The sequence below is a fragment of the Azolla caroliniana genome, unplaced genomic scaffold, assembly GCF_043228905.1.
Source record: "Azolla caroliniana isolate FFs.n. ecotype wild unplaced genomic scaffold, voAzoCaro1.0.p SCAF_4, whole genome shotgun sequence".
Taxonomy (NCBI): domain Eukaryota; kingdom Viridiplantae; phylum Streptophyta; class Polypodiopsida; order Salviniales; family Salviniaceae; genus Azolla; species Azolla caroliniana.
The window spans coordinates 7,869,687-7,884,652 of NW_028230439.1; the positions used below are offsets into that span (position 1 = coordinate 7,869,687).

General features: G+C 39.8%; 1 protein-coding gene across 2 annotated transcripts; it reads right to left on the reverse strand.

Annotated features, from left to right (window-relative positions):
- Positions 1-1,479: 1,479 nt before the first annotated feature.
- Positions 1,480-5,092, reverse strand: LOC147865022 (AP-2 complex subunit sigma). 2 transcript variants are annotated; one of them, XM_087317719.1, is made up of 6 exons: positions 4,948-5,092; positions 4,460-4,558; positions 3,876-3,926; positions 2,328-2,501; positions 2,173-2,232; positions 1,480-1,909 (listed from the first exon to the last, which is right to left on the reverse strand). In XM_087317719.1, the coding sequence occupies exons 1-6, from the start codon at positions 4,948-4,950 to the stop codon at positions 1,868-1,870; spliced, it is 429 nt and encodes a 142-aa protein (XP_087173845.1). In that variant the 5' UTR covers positions 4,951-5,092; the 3' UTR covers positions 1,480-1,867. The 2 variants fall into 2 exon arrangements, with proteins under 2 accessions (XP_087173845.1, XP_087173844.1); XM_087317718.1 differs by lacking the exon at positions 4,948-5,092 and having other exon boundaries at positions 4,460-4,582.
- Positions 5,093-14,966: the final 9,874 nt, after the last annotated feature.

Sequence of the window (14,966 nt, forward strand, 5' to 3'; positions counted from 1 at the left end):
AACCACCCTCGAGTGAAGGGATTGAGACGGACTTGAGCCTCGATTGGCGTCCCATACCACCGTCGTGGCGTCGAGTCGTACCTGGTGCTGGCGCGCTCGCTACAAGGGTTGACCCACCACAAGGACGGAGTTTCGACTTAGTCAAGAGATGATGAAATGAGGGTAGCTAGGCCTCATATTTATAGCCAGACCCAAGGCTCCCAGGCAAGTTCACACTTGGCCTAATGGGTTGTCTCAATCCTGAGGATTAAAAGTAATCCTCCCCTTCTTTACACTCTCATTTAACCCACACTTTATCCACGTGTATAGAATACTATGGTACATTCTCACCACGGGATATTATATGGTCATGCTTGTAACAGGTGGGGCTTGAGGGAAATCGGTGGTGGTTGTCGAGGTACTTAAATTCGATGTTGCAAAACAAATAGTGCATACAATGTTGTGGGGGGTGTACTCCTAGTGGACCCATGGTGTTCAAGCATCACTCACTAATGTTGTCCACTACGATTGTAATAGCAACTCATCGTGATCGTGAAAAATGTTGTCAATTGGCCAATGTCAAAAGGGGTCACACGTAGGGTAGACTATGTTTGTGTGGATAGAACATCGATTCATAATGATGGTTTCTAGTTAAAAGAGGATGAAAGTGGGTAGTTGGTAGAGAATGCAACTATGGCAAGTGTAGCAATTGGACTTTGTTAGGTACAAGTCACCTAATTACTTAATAGAGCATGGTTAAGAATGCTTAACACACAAATATAAGTGGCAAAAATAGATGCAAACACCTTGATAAACCATATGCAATAGCTGGCTTAACCTACAAACCCTTGAAGATTCTAGTCATTTGTTGGGTAGGGCATTCGTAGAATTAGACAACACTTTGCTGATATACCATCTTTTATGGGCAAAACTTCATTTGTGAATATGCCACTTTTGGAAACTACATGCCACCAATATTTGCCCATAACCCAAAACTAGCATGTCAATGGTTTTTAGGTAGAGCTGATATTTCCAGATTTTTTCAAATACTTCTTTTTTTCAGAAATTAGCAATATCTATTTCCTAAATCTACAACAGCAATAGGTGGGGTAATACGTAGTAATACACTATATGGTATATAGCATACGAACATACACATTCTACAGGCAGTGAACCTCTATATAGCTAGTTACTCACAAAAACTTTGATGCACCTTTGGTCCTTTCTATGATTACTAAATGATTATCATCTCTTTTATTAACTTGCCTTGTAGATGCTAAACATCCCCTTGTAAGTATATTAATCACAAGAGAAGTAAATTCTAATTGCTAAGAATCTCTATTTGTATGTCACATTTATCATCATATATGCTTGAATCAAAGTATGGAATGATGTCATGCTATATGCATCATCCATGGTTAACGGCAACTCTCGATTTTGCAATAGCATACCAACTAAATCATAAGACCAAAACAGATGTAGTTATGATAGAACCTAGAATCAAAAAATGGTGCCTTTATTATAAAATTAATAACAAACTTTTTGCTGCAGTTTCTTTGTAACTCATATACTAATTGTCCAATTGAGACATAATTCACCACAAGACCACCAAATTCTTCCATGATTTCCACTCATCCAAAAAATCAGATACACGGCCAATTGAATCATTTTTACCAAAACCTATGGCTAAAACCAGACAACATGCTTTCCTGAACACATCTCTTCAACCTCGCCTTGACTTGGAATGCATGACCATCCAGAGTTGGGGTCCTAGTGCCCTCTTTAGTACAAAACCATAACATCAAGGAAGCATGGAAGTAAAAGATACATACAAGAGTAAAACGCAGCAGGTATACGCACCCCACCGTTCACTTGACTAGAAATGCAATTATTCTTGCCGTTCTAGCTCAGTCATTCTTTCAATAATTGCCTGCAAGAGAATTATAGCTAGTGAACTCAAGAACCTTGTTGAAGGGCAAACCTTTTCACTTGCATTAAAAAACTTTTAATAGATAATGGTAACACATAATTAAAGTTCATTTCATATCCTTAATTTCTCACAATTGATGCCACAGAGAGGAAAATAAATCTTTTGCAGATTTGCTGTCTTGGATCTTCATTTATATTTGTCTATAAAATTATATTTCGCAGCACTCAAATAAACAAGAAATAGTCCAGGTGTAACATTGATACCTTTTTGCTAGTTTCTTGCAGTTCGCCAGCAAGAATGAACTCATCAATGATCAAATAAACCTGTAAACACAAAACACAACTAAGAGATCCAAGATGTTTACACAAATTCGGAAAATTTTGAAACCTTGCAAATTCACATTATCATTATTACTTGCCTTGTGAAAATTGAAAACCAAGTCAAGTTCACAAACGTTGCTGAAGAAATGATCCAGGATTTCCACAAATAAATGAATGCTCTCCAAATAAACTAGCTCATTATCAGTGATGTCAACACACATAGAGAAAAAAAGACCAGCATATCTCCTGTATATGACCTTGTGTGTTCGAAACTGCAAATGAAAAGACCAGAGAAAATGTGTGTGTATGTGTGTGTCCATCTCACTTAGTGCATGGAATGAAATAGAGAAAATCCAAAAATTGTTCTTACATAGAAAACTGGGGGTAAAATCCTTAACATTGCTATTAGAAACAGGTGCTCAGCCCATAGAGGTACTAGCCATGCAAAGAGTATACAAGTATTTTACAAATCTCAAGAATATGCCCAATATTAGACAGCCAAAACAAGCTTGGAACATGACTGGTGCTTGACATTATGGAATGGTTTAAGAGATAGGAAGTAAAATATCTATTGGAGCGGAGGTCATGCTATGAAGTATGTGATCAACGAGGATAGATTACTGGAGGCACTAAGGATGAAGTGGCAAGATACTAAAATGTTAAAATTGGAAGGCACTAAGGATGAAGTGGCAAGATGCTAAAATGTCAACATTCGGAGCCACTAAGGATGACATGGCAAGATGCTAAAATATCAAAGTTGCAAATATTAACCCCCAATGTTGGCCTCAATACAAGGTAAAAATGCCAGAACTTATTCAATTGCATCTCACTACCCCATCAGCCTTGACTCTCGGCAAGCCTTAAAATTTCTTTGAACTTGCTCACAAAAGTTAGGTATTGAGATAGCAGCATGGCATCATGGCATCATCACCCAAATATGAACATGTCTCCATCCATGTTTTTTGAGTCACCCAGGAAGAATCGGACCACACATCCCCGTGGGCCGTGATCTAGGGAGCAATCCAAAGAGATGCCAGAAGTCTCCTGCGATAAATAATCCCAACACATCTCATAATGTGTTGCCAATATATCTTTCCAAGGATCTAGTAAAATACTGATGACCATAAGAAACATATGGTTCTGCATCCCAATCTTATAATGCATCACTAAAATATCTATGTCAAAGGACATGGCAAGATGCTAATGAACATGAGAAAAAAGGGGGCCTGGATTCCAAGAGGCTCAATCCATGTACCCTCTCTCCTCAGAACTTCATACAAGTTGATGATTATGCATTAAGATTTCTTTTGCACATACTTTGTCTTCTTCTCATCAAGAAGCAGGTAAACTGTAATTAAAATTATTTACATATCTGATTGCCTCCTAAATCCTTGCTATAAATACACGACACCTAGGGTGTCTGTGTACTAACTTAATCCAATACATATTCAAAGATTGTAAATCAAATGAAAGGTTTTATATAGTGTTCCAACATTCGCTGATTTGGGAACTCATCTCATGCAAAATCTCTAAATGTTAATTGTCTCCACATACTCTACTCTTGGCTTCTTTCCTCTTTAAACACAGAAATACTTTTAAAAGATTTGATCTGCAAAATAGAAAATAAATATGGAAATAAGATTAACCTCGACAAAGTTGGTAAACTTTGGGTCTCTGTTAACAACCAACCTATGAACCTGTGTGCACCAGAGAGAAGAAAAAAACATGTAAAGGGAATCAACATTTAATGGAAATCAAAGCAATTGCTATGGAAATAATGATCGTTTCAGGGTTACTTTAATGATATTGTACATTCATTGGGAGGAAAATATGCAAAGCTTCTAATGTGTACTCTTGTTCAGGCAGATCAATTTTTTCTTTGCGGATAAACTTTTGTTTCAAAAGACAAGTTCATATTGATTAACTTTTATTTTTACAAAGATCTTTGCTTGGCAATAAAAGCTCGCCAAATTCACAACTTTCCGATTGAAATCTGGATTATCTAGAGAGATTTATGCCATACTCTCTCTACAGTGTATCCTCAGAATCTAGATGATGTAATGAGCATAACTTTCTACCTCGCACTCTAGCTTATGGTTCTTAGAATCTTAGGAAAATATGTAAAGCTTTGGCTTTGCTAGAATCTTCATCTGGTGAGAAAACCATATGAAATTCTTCGTTTTTCTGAAAGAATCTAGATTATATAAGTAGAAAGGAGGAGATAATTTACCTCATATTCTAATTTATGCTTCTCTGAATCTTCAAGAGGTATGTAGTATTTGGCAAGCCTCGTTTTCCCTTGCCTATTTTGAAGCAATATGAAGCGAATCTGCAACATTACATTTTCGCACAGTAAATCAAACTTCATATCGTCAGTTTCTTTGCTTTTCCTTTCTTTTTCCAAACAAACTATGAAAATGTAAGCTTTTTTTCTGTTTCGGATGACATGAGCTTTCAGATGATAAGCGTTTCTTGTGTGTTTCAGACGGAGAGCGGATTTCTGATGATAAGCTTTTGAATTTGTTTTCCAGAAGAAATCAAATTCCTGATGACAAGCTTTTGCTTCTTTCTTTTCAGGGAATGAAAACAAAATCTCGCACTAAATTACGAACAGGACGTCAATTACATACACACTAAATGTATCCGAACATAAGTCGTCCAATATCTAGATAACAGTGAAATGGAAACAAAGAAGGCATATACAGGAATAATTATTACCATGGCTTAGACGAGGGAAGCGAATGGCTGGCGGGGGATCCCTTCTTCGCTCAGATCCGCGACGAAAAACAGTGTTTCTCTCGACTCTAACCTTCTCGATGTCTCTAACTCTGTCTCTGTCTCTCTCCTACATACGTACGTACATACAGGGTTGTACGCATACGATACAGTCTGTATTCATTCATGTACGTATATTTATACGATGTACATATTATACTATAACACTATGTGTATGTGTATGTGTATGTGTATGCATGCATGTATGTATGTATGTATGTATGTATGTATGTATGTATGTATGTATGTGCGTATGTCACATGTGTGTATGTATGTACGTATCACAAAGAGATCATCTACTTCATCATTTTTCTATGTGTTGAATAAAAGTTACTCATCCGAGTTTATTATGCTTGTCATTGTCATGTGGGTTGGGACGTTTCGATTTGCATGTGCTCATCATCATCATGTGCTAGCTGAAGCCAAGCCTCCTGTTCGCACGGAACTTAAAGCTCAAACACGTTACTCCGCAAAATAACAAGCCTCGGTCCAAAGGCCAGAAAGACGGGCTCAAAGTTTACGTTAGCTTTGTTGCCTTCCGTTCAGATTCATTTGGTATGCATAATTCGGCGGTGCGTATATATCAACCTTGGCCCACAAGGACATTTGCCAATTTTGAAGAAGGGAGCAATTACTGATTATATATAACCATTAACAGAACAACAATTCTTTTAATTATGGTAAATTGATCCTAAACATATTCTTTTAGCATACTTATGTCCTTAACCTTAATTTAACGTGATCAAGTTTTGCAACCTTAATTTAATTATTGTACATTAATATCACATGTACATATTCTTTTTATATGTTTATGTTCTTAACCTTAATTTAATGTGATTAGGACCTACTTTTGAAATAGCATATATAGGTCATCTTAAAAACAAGTTAGCATTACTATGAAACTTATAGTATAAATAAATGTATTTAAGTAAACTTCCCTATATTTTACCTCTTAGGTAGCAATGGGCCCGATTTCAGGTCAAACTGAATTGAACCATTAAACCATGGCTTAACGATTTATAGGTTCGAAGATAAATAAACAGTTTGGTTTGGTTTAAAATGTTACTAATCAGTTTGGTTTTGAATTTCATGGTTTAGCGGTTTAGCAATTTCGGTTTATAGGTTAAAAAATTCACCTACATTTTCTTTATAGGCTTTAACTTTCAACTTTTAATTTTAAATCCTAGTTTTAACTTATTAAATTTTATATGCATTACATATAGAGTCTCCCTTTTCATTTATGATGATCAAATATAATAAGCATAATAACCAAATTTATGATAAGAATGATTACCAAATTTATAATAAGTATGATGAAAAAATTTATGATGATTTTCTAAGACAAATTTATAATAAGTATGATGATCAATATTAATAAAAAATGGTTTGGTTTCTCCTATTTTTTTAAATGGTTTGGTTTAAATGGCTTCATAAATTTTAAATAGTTTGGTTCGTTTTTTATTATGAATAAATGGTTTGTTTTGTTTTCAAGGCCAAGAAGCTGAAGCGAAGCGAAACCGAATTGGGCCCATTGCTTACTCTTAGGAGAGAGTTTAAACAACTAGCTTATTGGATACCTACAAAAGAATAATTGTAACTTCCAAAACATCTATCTTTGTGTCTACACGTAAACATCACAAAAAAACTCCATACCAACACTTCATGAGGGCCAAACGAATTAGGTTGCAATCCGTTAATAACCAAAAGCATGCTTTCTTATGTATACACCATCATGAACATACACATCTAGGATTAAGTGAAAGTTAATGGCATGTTCGCATTCCATACGACGCTTGGAGATCATATTTCACACATACCTTATTTTATGGTGTGCACCATTGAGGTAATTTGTCCCATTAACCATACTCTTAAACATTGAATCACACACACACACTTTTGATATACGTGAAAAAGCTACCTACTTGCACCCCCATCAACATTGTTAAGATATCACCTCAACTGCACAACTTGAGCATGAACATGCATGGCTTGAGACATGTATATGTCCACCCTTGTAATAAATGGATGGGACATACCTTGCATTGAATTCAGAAGTGGATGCGTTTAGATATCTCAGTCATTGTCCCATCACGAAAGATTGGTTTCAACTTCTATGTGAAGCATATAGAATGTTTTATATAACCAAGCCTCTCTTGTATCTACCACTCGTTGTGTTGGTTCATAGTTGATATAGTCTTGATTTAATTGTAACTTCGGATGCTAACTTAGCTCGTGTAGAAAAAGGTGTGTGGTTTCCATGCGCATGACATTGGAACACGTCTTATGAATCTATGGAATTATGTCATCTATCGATATCATTGGCCCAAGGATCCAAACTGGTGTACACTCCATTAGTAACAAACCGAGCAAGAGTGATTATCGGTTGGTCACTCTTGAGCTACTAGTTTAACTAATTGTAGTGATTAGTGCTTACACTCGCTCTCTCTCTCTCTCTCTCGTAATGGAAATATATGAGTGGACAAAGAAGGCAAGGGGTAAATATTACACCACTTTTTATTAGCAAAGAGGTTTAGCACACATACAAGAGTGGAGTGATTAGGGTTGTCTTAATTAGCTCTTAACCTAAATATCTTTTAAATCAAATGAAAGATTAAAGGGATTGAGCGAGAGCTCTAAATACACAAGTGAAATGAGAAAACCCAAGAATGGAGAAGAGCTAGACAAGTCACTAGAGTTAGCTTTTATAACTTTTTACTAAGGGGTTGGGTTCCTTTCACACTCGGGCGCCCATTGGCTACAAAGTGTTGTCTTGGAATGGTGTGTCAAGTGTGAGAAAATGAGAAAAAGTGAGGTTCCACGCATATTTCACAAAGTTGTGTATAATAAAAATAAATAAATAACAAATAAGTGTCAGTAATTAGGGCCATTATGTGTGTATAGAGGGGCGTAGACTTCGAGTCTTTGTTGGTGCGTATTATAGAGAATATTATTTCCCTTTTTCTTTTCTTTTTAACCCAAAGGAATAATAAAAGCATTGAATGCTAAAATAGGCACCTCTTTTTCCTCAATAAGAAGGGAAGAAGAGGGCTTATTTCGGGGTCGCCCATTTTGCCTTAGAGGGTGTACCATTTAGGGTTTCATCTCTTTCTTTCTTCTTCTTCTTCTTCTTCTTGGGTTAGGGTTTGAGAGCTTCTTCTTTCTACTTTTCATATTTTCTCCTCAACATATTAAAGGACTCAAGGTTTAAGGTTTCTATGTTCCTTATGAGCTTCTAGGGTTCTTCTTTCATATGAGTCCTTCTTGTTTAGGAGTTTCCAATCAGACTCCAATACCCTTGCGGGTATTTCACTTTTGTCTATGGGTTCATTTAGATCTTTGACTATCAGAAGATCCTCCATCTTGATCTTCCACTCAAAGTAGTTGTGTGAGTTCAGGACTATCATACTTGGGAAGCCGCTCACACCTCCTTCCATTATTGCACCTCAAGCTCTGATACCAGTTTGTTGAGATCGGACCGTAGATCTATGAGAAAGATAGTTTGAAAATGCACAACACAGAAAACAGACAACAGTAACTCGATAGAGAATAAAATAGTACATGTTAGCCGGTCGGCTACCCGAGGTATAAAGGTTGACAAAGGAGTCAGAGTCAGACGTATATGAAAAGATAGAATTTGAATTGTAATTTTTCCAAGTATAAAAAATAGAGTAAATTAGGAAATAGGACGGTTTTGTATAACTATAGGTTCTTGCCAAACAAGCAAGTGTAAAATCTTGGAGAAGTCTCTTAGGTCGCCTATAAAAAGGGACCGAGAGCATTGTATCATCATCGTTTTGTTTTGGGTTTTAATATAAATTTTGGTAGTTAGAGTATCCACTATGTTGATTGTTCTGTTTATTCTCATATCTATTTATTGTGTCGGATGTTCGAATTCAGCCTCTGCTACACATATTTATATTTGTAACCGACAATCGATCAATAGTTACGTCCTAAGTCTATTAAGTGAAATTTGAGTAACCTATGTTTATAGTAAGTTCTGATTAAAGAATCAATGTCGACAAACAACATATCTCCAACCACAATCATCACGTTGATAGAACGTTTTGGAAGTAGAACATTCGACCTATTGTGTCTGTCGGCCGTTGGCAAGAACAACACAATTTTTTGGCACGCCCGGTTACATCTGGCACAAGCAAAGAACAAGGAGAATGGATGTCATCTAGTCGACTTAGCACAGACAAGCCTGCAGGAAGCAGAAGACCACACACCAAATCAGAGAGACGATGTGCAGAAGAAGGTAATTCCAATAGTTTGGAATTTGTCAAACAAATCCAGCCAGAAGTTGAAGGGGAATTAAGAGAAGTTCCTGATTTATCCACTAACAGTAGTTCAGACGAGGAGCCGTCCGATCATAGCAATTCCTTCACGAACATAGGAGGCGTTTTCGAAGAGGATACAATGACGTATCCCTATTCTAAATACAATGATGAAGCCGACGTGGAAGCACATTTACGTGCTTTTCTTACAACATGGCAAGCTAACCATGTGTCCCAGAGATTGTCGGAAGCCGATACTGACAAATCAGAAATTGCAAAATTCGGATTGTTGCTTGATAGACAATCAGCGAATTGGTACTCACAACATGAGGAGGGCGAGTTTCAATCATTTAAATAATTAACCACTAAGTTTATTAGGATCTTTCACCGACAAGTTCCAAAAAGGGAACTCATGAGCCAATTCTATGCGGCATATCAAGAAGCCCATGAAACTGTTCCTCAGTTCATTATTAGATTTCAAAATCATTGGATACGATGTCAGCGTCATCAGGCGATATATGAGCAATCCCGAAAGAGAGCATTGGGTAGCGGTCAAATGGATACTTTGGTACTTGAGAGGCACCTCGAGTGTGTGCCTCCAATTCGGCTCAGGTAACCCCACATTAGAAGGTTATACTGATTCGGACATGTCGGATGATGTGGATACCAACCGATCCACGTCCAGATACGTAATGACTTATGCAAGGGGAGCCGTTTCGTGGCAGTCGAGGCTGTAGAAGGCCGTGTCGCTGTCAACCACGGAAGCCGAGTATATGGCTACTACAAAAGCCGGCAAGGAAATAGTTTGGATAAAGGAGTTCATTGGAGAGTTGGGGATTCGACAGGAGGAATTCTAACTCTATTGCAACAAACAAAGTGCCATTGACCTTACGAAGAATGCTACCTATCACTTGAGGACCAAACATAGCCAGAGGAGATACCATTGGCTCCGAGAGCGGGTAGAAGAGAAGGAGTTTGCTTTAGTGAAAGTGCACACAACGGAGAATGGGTCGGACATGTTAATGAAGGTGCTGTCGGCCGAAAAGTTGGACGCGTGTCGAAGATGGGTCAGACTGGCGAAACACCCCATGCCGGGGTGAAGGGGGAGTTTGTTGGGAAAACTGGTCCCTCTGAATGGGAAGAGGAGCACGAGTCAAAGGAAAGGGAGAACCGAATTGGTTGACAAAAACTCGGTCGAGGCCGAAAAATCAAACCGATTGTTCGATTCGGTTCTAGCCAAAAATTGAATCCGAATTGATTCAGCTAATAGTTGAATCGGTTGAAGCCAACTCGGGGCTACATCTGTAAATAGAGTTAATGTGCCCTTGTGGGCTATATTTGTAAATAGCCCTAAATGTTGTATTAGTATAAATATATCTAGGGCAATCATTATGTGATGATGATCACTGTTGTATAGTTGTTGAAAAGATATATTTGGTAGTTGCATCTGTAACTAAGAGTGAGTGAGTGAGAGAGAGTATAACTTCTCTATAGCCGTCTGCTTAGACGAAGAAGAACTCAAGGTTGGTGCCTTGCAAGTTCTTATTGTATTCCTCTTATTGATTGTGAGATAATTCAGAGTCTGTGGGCTCCCATGGTTTTTCGCATTTCGGGTTTTCCACGTAAACATCTTGTGTCTCTGTACTTCTGTTGTTTGTGTACCATCATTCATGATCTTTGCACCCACATTTGCATACGTATTAACTGGTTGTGGCCAGAGTTGATTCTCAACATTATATGCACCAGGGGCTTATCCTTTGATGTTGGGTTGACCATGGATTCGAACTGCCAATATCAAACAGAATTGATAGAAGAATCTTCTAACATTTTGGAAAGACAAAACCAAGATTAGGGTTTTGACTCAGGAGAAGGTAGCAACAATGCGAGAATGTGTGCCTTTATATGCAGAATCCGTCAATATGATGGAGGGATTAGATGACGGGGAAGTAAATCAACATTTGGAGGAAAATCCGAAAAGCATTCCCTTGTTTGAAATAGATGTTGTCGAAATAATCACACCATATCTTGGAAAGGACGACAAGGAGGCCGATGTTCCGGTCGATAGGAAGATTCTAATGGTGTTACGTCATCAACAATAAGCTATGGAAAAATAAAGCTTTCTTGATTGGTCGAATGAAGTCGACCCATAGCGGTTTGTCGATTTCCTCTTTTACTTTGACTGCGTAATTTGGATTTAATCGGTAACGTCGTTGTTGTATCAGCTTCACATCTTTCTATAGGTTGATTTGATGGTAACATAAGGCAAGATCCAATCCTTTCATAGCCTCGAATGACCATGCAAAGACATCTTTGTATTGTTGTAATAACTCTGTGAGCTTGGTCTTGTCGGCCAACTACATTTCTTTCACTATTAGTACTACTTTTGGTTCGGCATCATGGTCTGCCAGATTTAATTCCTCGAGTGACAAAGCCCGCACTCGCTGTGATACTTGGCCCGATCGTTGTCGTTCCCAAAAAGAATGGGAAAATTAGGGTGTGTGTCGATTACAGAAAATTAAATGCGGCAACAGTAAAAGATGGTTTTCCGTTACCTTTCACAGATGAAGTTCTCGATGCGGTAGTAGGGCATGAGATATACAGTTTCCTTGATGCATTCCTTGGGTATAATCAAATTCGAATGCATCCATACGATTAGGAAAAGACAACTTTTGTCACAGAATGGGGCGTCTTTGTGGCAATAGTAATGATGTTCGGCCTCAAAACGGCTCCAACAACATTTCAACGGGTAATTATGGAAATATTTTTGGATTATATACTAATATTTATGCAAGTATTTTTGGACTATTTTGCAATTTATAGTTGAAGGAAAGACCATTTCGAACATCTCTGACTCTGTTTGGAAAGGTGTCGACAAGGTCAGTTAAGCTTGAATCTAGCAAAATGCGCATTTGGCGTCACCAATGGTACATTCCTTGGGCATATCATTAGTCAGGACGGTATTGTTGTCGACCCACATAAAGTAAAAACAATAATGGATGCGCCACCGCCAATGAATACTAAGTCATTGAGTCGATTTCTGGGCCAGATTCGATGGCATAGTCAAATGATCAAGTATTTGACGGATGTGGTGACACCTCTTCATGCGACAACTCATAAAACACCTTTCTAATGGTTGGCAACTGAATAGGATGCATATGGTTGTTTGAAGAAAATGTTGTCAAAAGTCTCAGTCATTCAACCACCAGATTGGACAAAAGATTTTCATGTCTTTGTCGATGCCTCAGATATAGCTATTGGAAGCACATTAATGCAATTGTTGGAGTCGAACTGGTACATTCCTGTCGAGCAGCAAGCTCAACCGGATCCGGATCGGCATTCGGAAGGATGAGCCGGTGAGCTGGGGAGCCGGTTAGCCGGATCAAGCAGTAACCAGAAGCCTAGACTATTAGGTAGTTAATGTCTCATAGTTAGTGTCAGACGCTCGTGTGAGCATTGAAGTACATTGTACTTCTGTCAATCCTCTTAGGACTTGTATAAATAGTGCTGTTGAGCATGTTGAATGTATAGAGAATTTTATAGAGTTATTGATAATAGATTTAAGTTGTTCTGTTCTCTCTCTCTCTCTCTCTCTTGTGTACCTTCTGTGTGTTAATTTCTCTCTCTGTGTTGCTATCCGGCTAAGCCGATTGTCTAACGCTTCTGCACCTTCGTTTCTACATGGTATCATAGCGCGAGGGTTGAGAACCTCTGCAGCCGACATCAGCATCTGGAGACAAACCCTAAGACCTGATAAGAACAGAAAGAGAAGTGATGGACAAAGGAATGGCTAGCTCGCTCCCGGTGGAGAAGCTCGACAGATCCAACTATGCATCTTGGTCATACAAGATGCACCAGTACCTACATGGGCATGGTTACTGGAGCTATGTCGATGGAGCTAATGACACAGCACCTGGTGCGATACACAATGACTTCCCAGTGTGGGAACAAGCGGCAAGCAGAGTGATGTACTGCTTTGCGTCCAGTGTCGGAGACCAACTGCTGAGCCATGTCCGAGATGCCAAGACGCCAACGAAGCTTGGGGAAGCCTGAAGAAGGTTTTCGTGGCAAGCACTCCGGCCCGGAAGCTGCAACTCCGATAGGAGTTGAGCAATGTCCGACAGAAGGACATGTTGGTAGCCGATTACACGGCTCGAATCAAAGAGATTTGGGATTGACTTGCCTCTTTCAACATCACTGTAGAGGAAGATGAGATGGTGCAGATCTGTCTTGGGGGCCTAGCATCTAAGTTCAGAGCGTTCCGAACGGCGGTCTGTACAAGGGAGAATACGCTGTCTTTTTTCGACTTACAGTCGATGCTCCTTGTAGAGGAGAACCACGCAGGTGCGTCAACAAGTGCACCCATCGAAAACCGGATGTTGTACACGGAGGCAGATCGGCCCCGTGGGCGTGGTGGACGAGGCGGGTTGGCTCGCAATGGTAGCGACCGACAAGAGCAGGACCGAAGACACAGAGAACGTGCCGACAACAGTTCCCGATCCTCCACAAGCAGGGGGAGTCAAGGCGGCGCCAGAGGCCGGCAAGCAAAGGCCGACAAGGAATGCTAGTACTGTGGTAAAAAGGGCCACAGAGAAAGCGAGTGCTGGAAGAAGCGCGCCGATTCGGACAAATCCGGATCCGGCAAGGCTGATAGAGAGAACTGGCAATACTCGCACTACATAGAAGGATCGGGAGGATCCAAAACCAGAAAAGCCAGTAAAGGGCCAACCTTGGTGATGAAACACTAGGCTAACTCGATGAAGAAGACCACTTCCAAATCGGAGGAAGTGTGGTACGTTGATTCCGATTCGTCGAATCACATGACGAGCCAGAAAGAGTGGTTTTGGATCGGGAGGATCCAAAACCGGAAAAGCCGGTAAAGGGCCAACCTTGGTGATGAAACACTAGGCTAACTCGATGAAGAAGACCACTTCCAAATCGGAGGAAGTGTGGTACGTTGATTCTGATTCGTCGAATCACATGACGAGCCAGAAAGAGTGGTTCTCTTTCTTGGAGAAACCGGAACAACAGGGAGTCGTCGAAACCGGACACGACACTCCTCACCCAATCGTGCATGTCGGAGAAGTCCCTTTGAGCCACATCAGACAAAGGGGGAAGCTGATGAACGTATTACACGTTCCGACTATCACGAAGAACCTGGTGTCAGTCTGTCATATCGTTGACCAGGGGATGCAGGTGCGGTTTACGCACCTTGGGTGCTTCATCGAGGAAGAGGGCCAGATTATTGCGCAAGGGTGCAGAGATGGGAGGATGTTCATCCTCAACACCAATGACGTCAGCACCGCTTTGTTCGCCAAAGGACAGAAGATTGAATCGGATATTGATCTCTGGCACAAGCGGATCGGCCACGTCAATTACCAGAGGCTTCAAGACCTGCAAACGGAACAAGTTGTTTTCGGTTTGCCAAAGTTCAATGGTCGGAAGGTCCAAATATGTGAAGCCTGCCAACTTGGGAAGCAACACCGACTTCCATTCCCCACCGAACGACGCAGAGATGGGAGGATGTTCATCCTCGACACCAATGACGTTGGCACCGCTATGTTTACGAAAGGGCAGAATGTCGAATCAGACATCGACCTATGGCACAAGCTGATCGGCCACGTCAATTATCGGAGGCTTGAAGACCTGCAATCGAAACAAGTCGTTTTTGGTTTGCCGAAATTTAGC

Excerpts from the sequence above, each read along its gene's own strand:
- LOC147865022 (XM_087317718.1), bottom strand. The coding sequence starts at position 4,567 with ATGTTGCAGATTCGCTTCATATTGCTTCAAAATAGGCAAGGGAAAACG. Across the intron at positions 2,502-3,875 it reads AGTTTACCAACTTTGTCGAG|TTTCGAACACACAAGGTCAT; the intron begins GTTAATCTTATT and ends TTTCATTTGCAG. Across the intron at positions 2,233-2,327 it reads TGGTTTTCAATTTTCACAAG|GTTTATTTGATCATTGATGA; the intron begins GCAAGTAATAAT and ends TTGTGTTTACAG.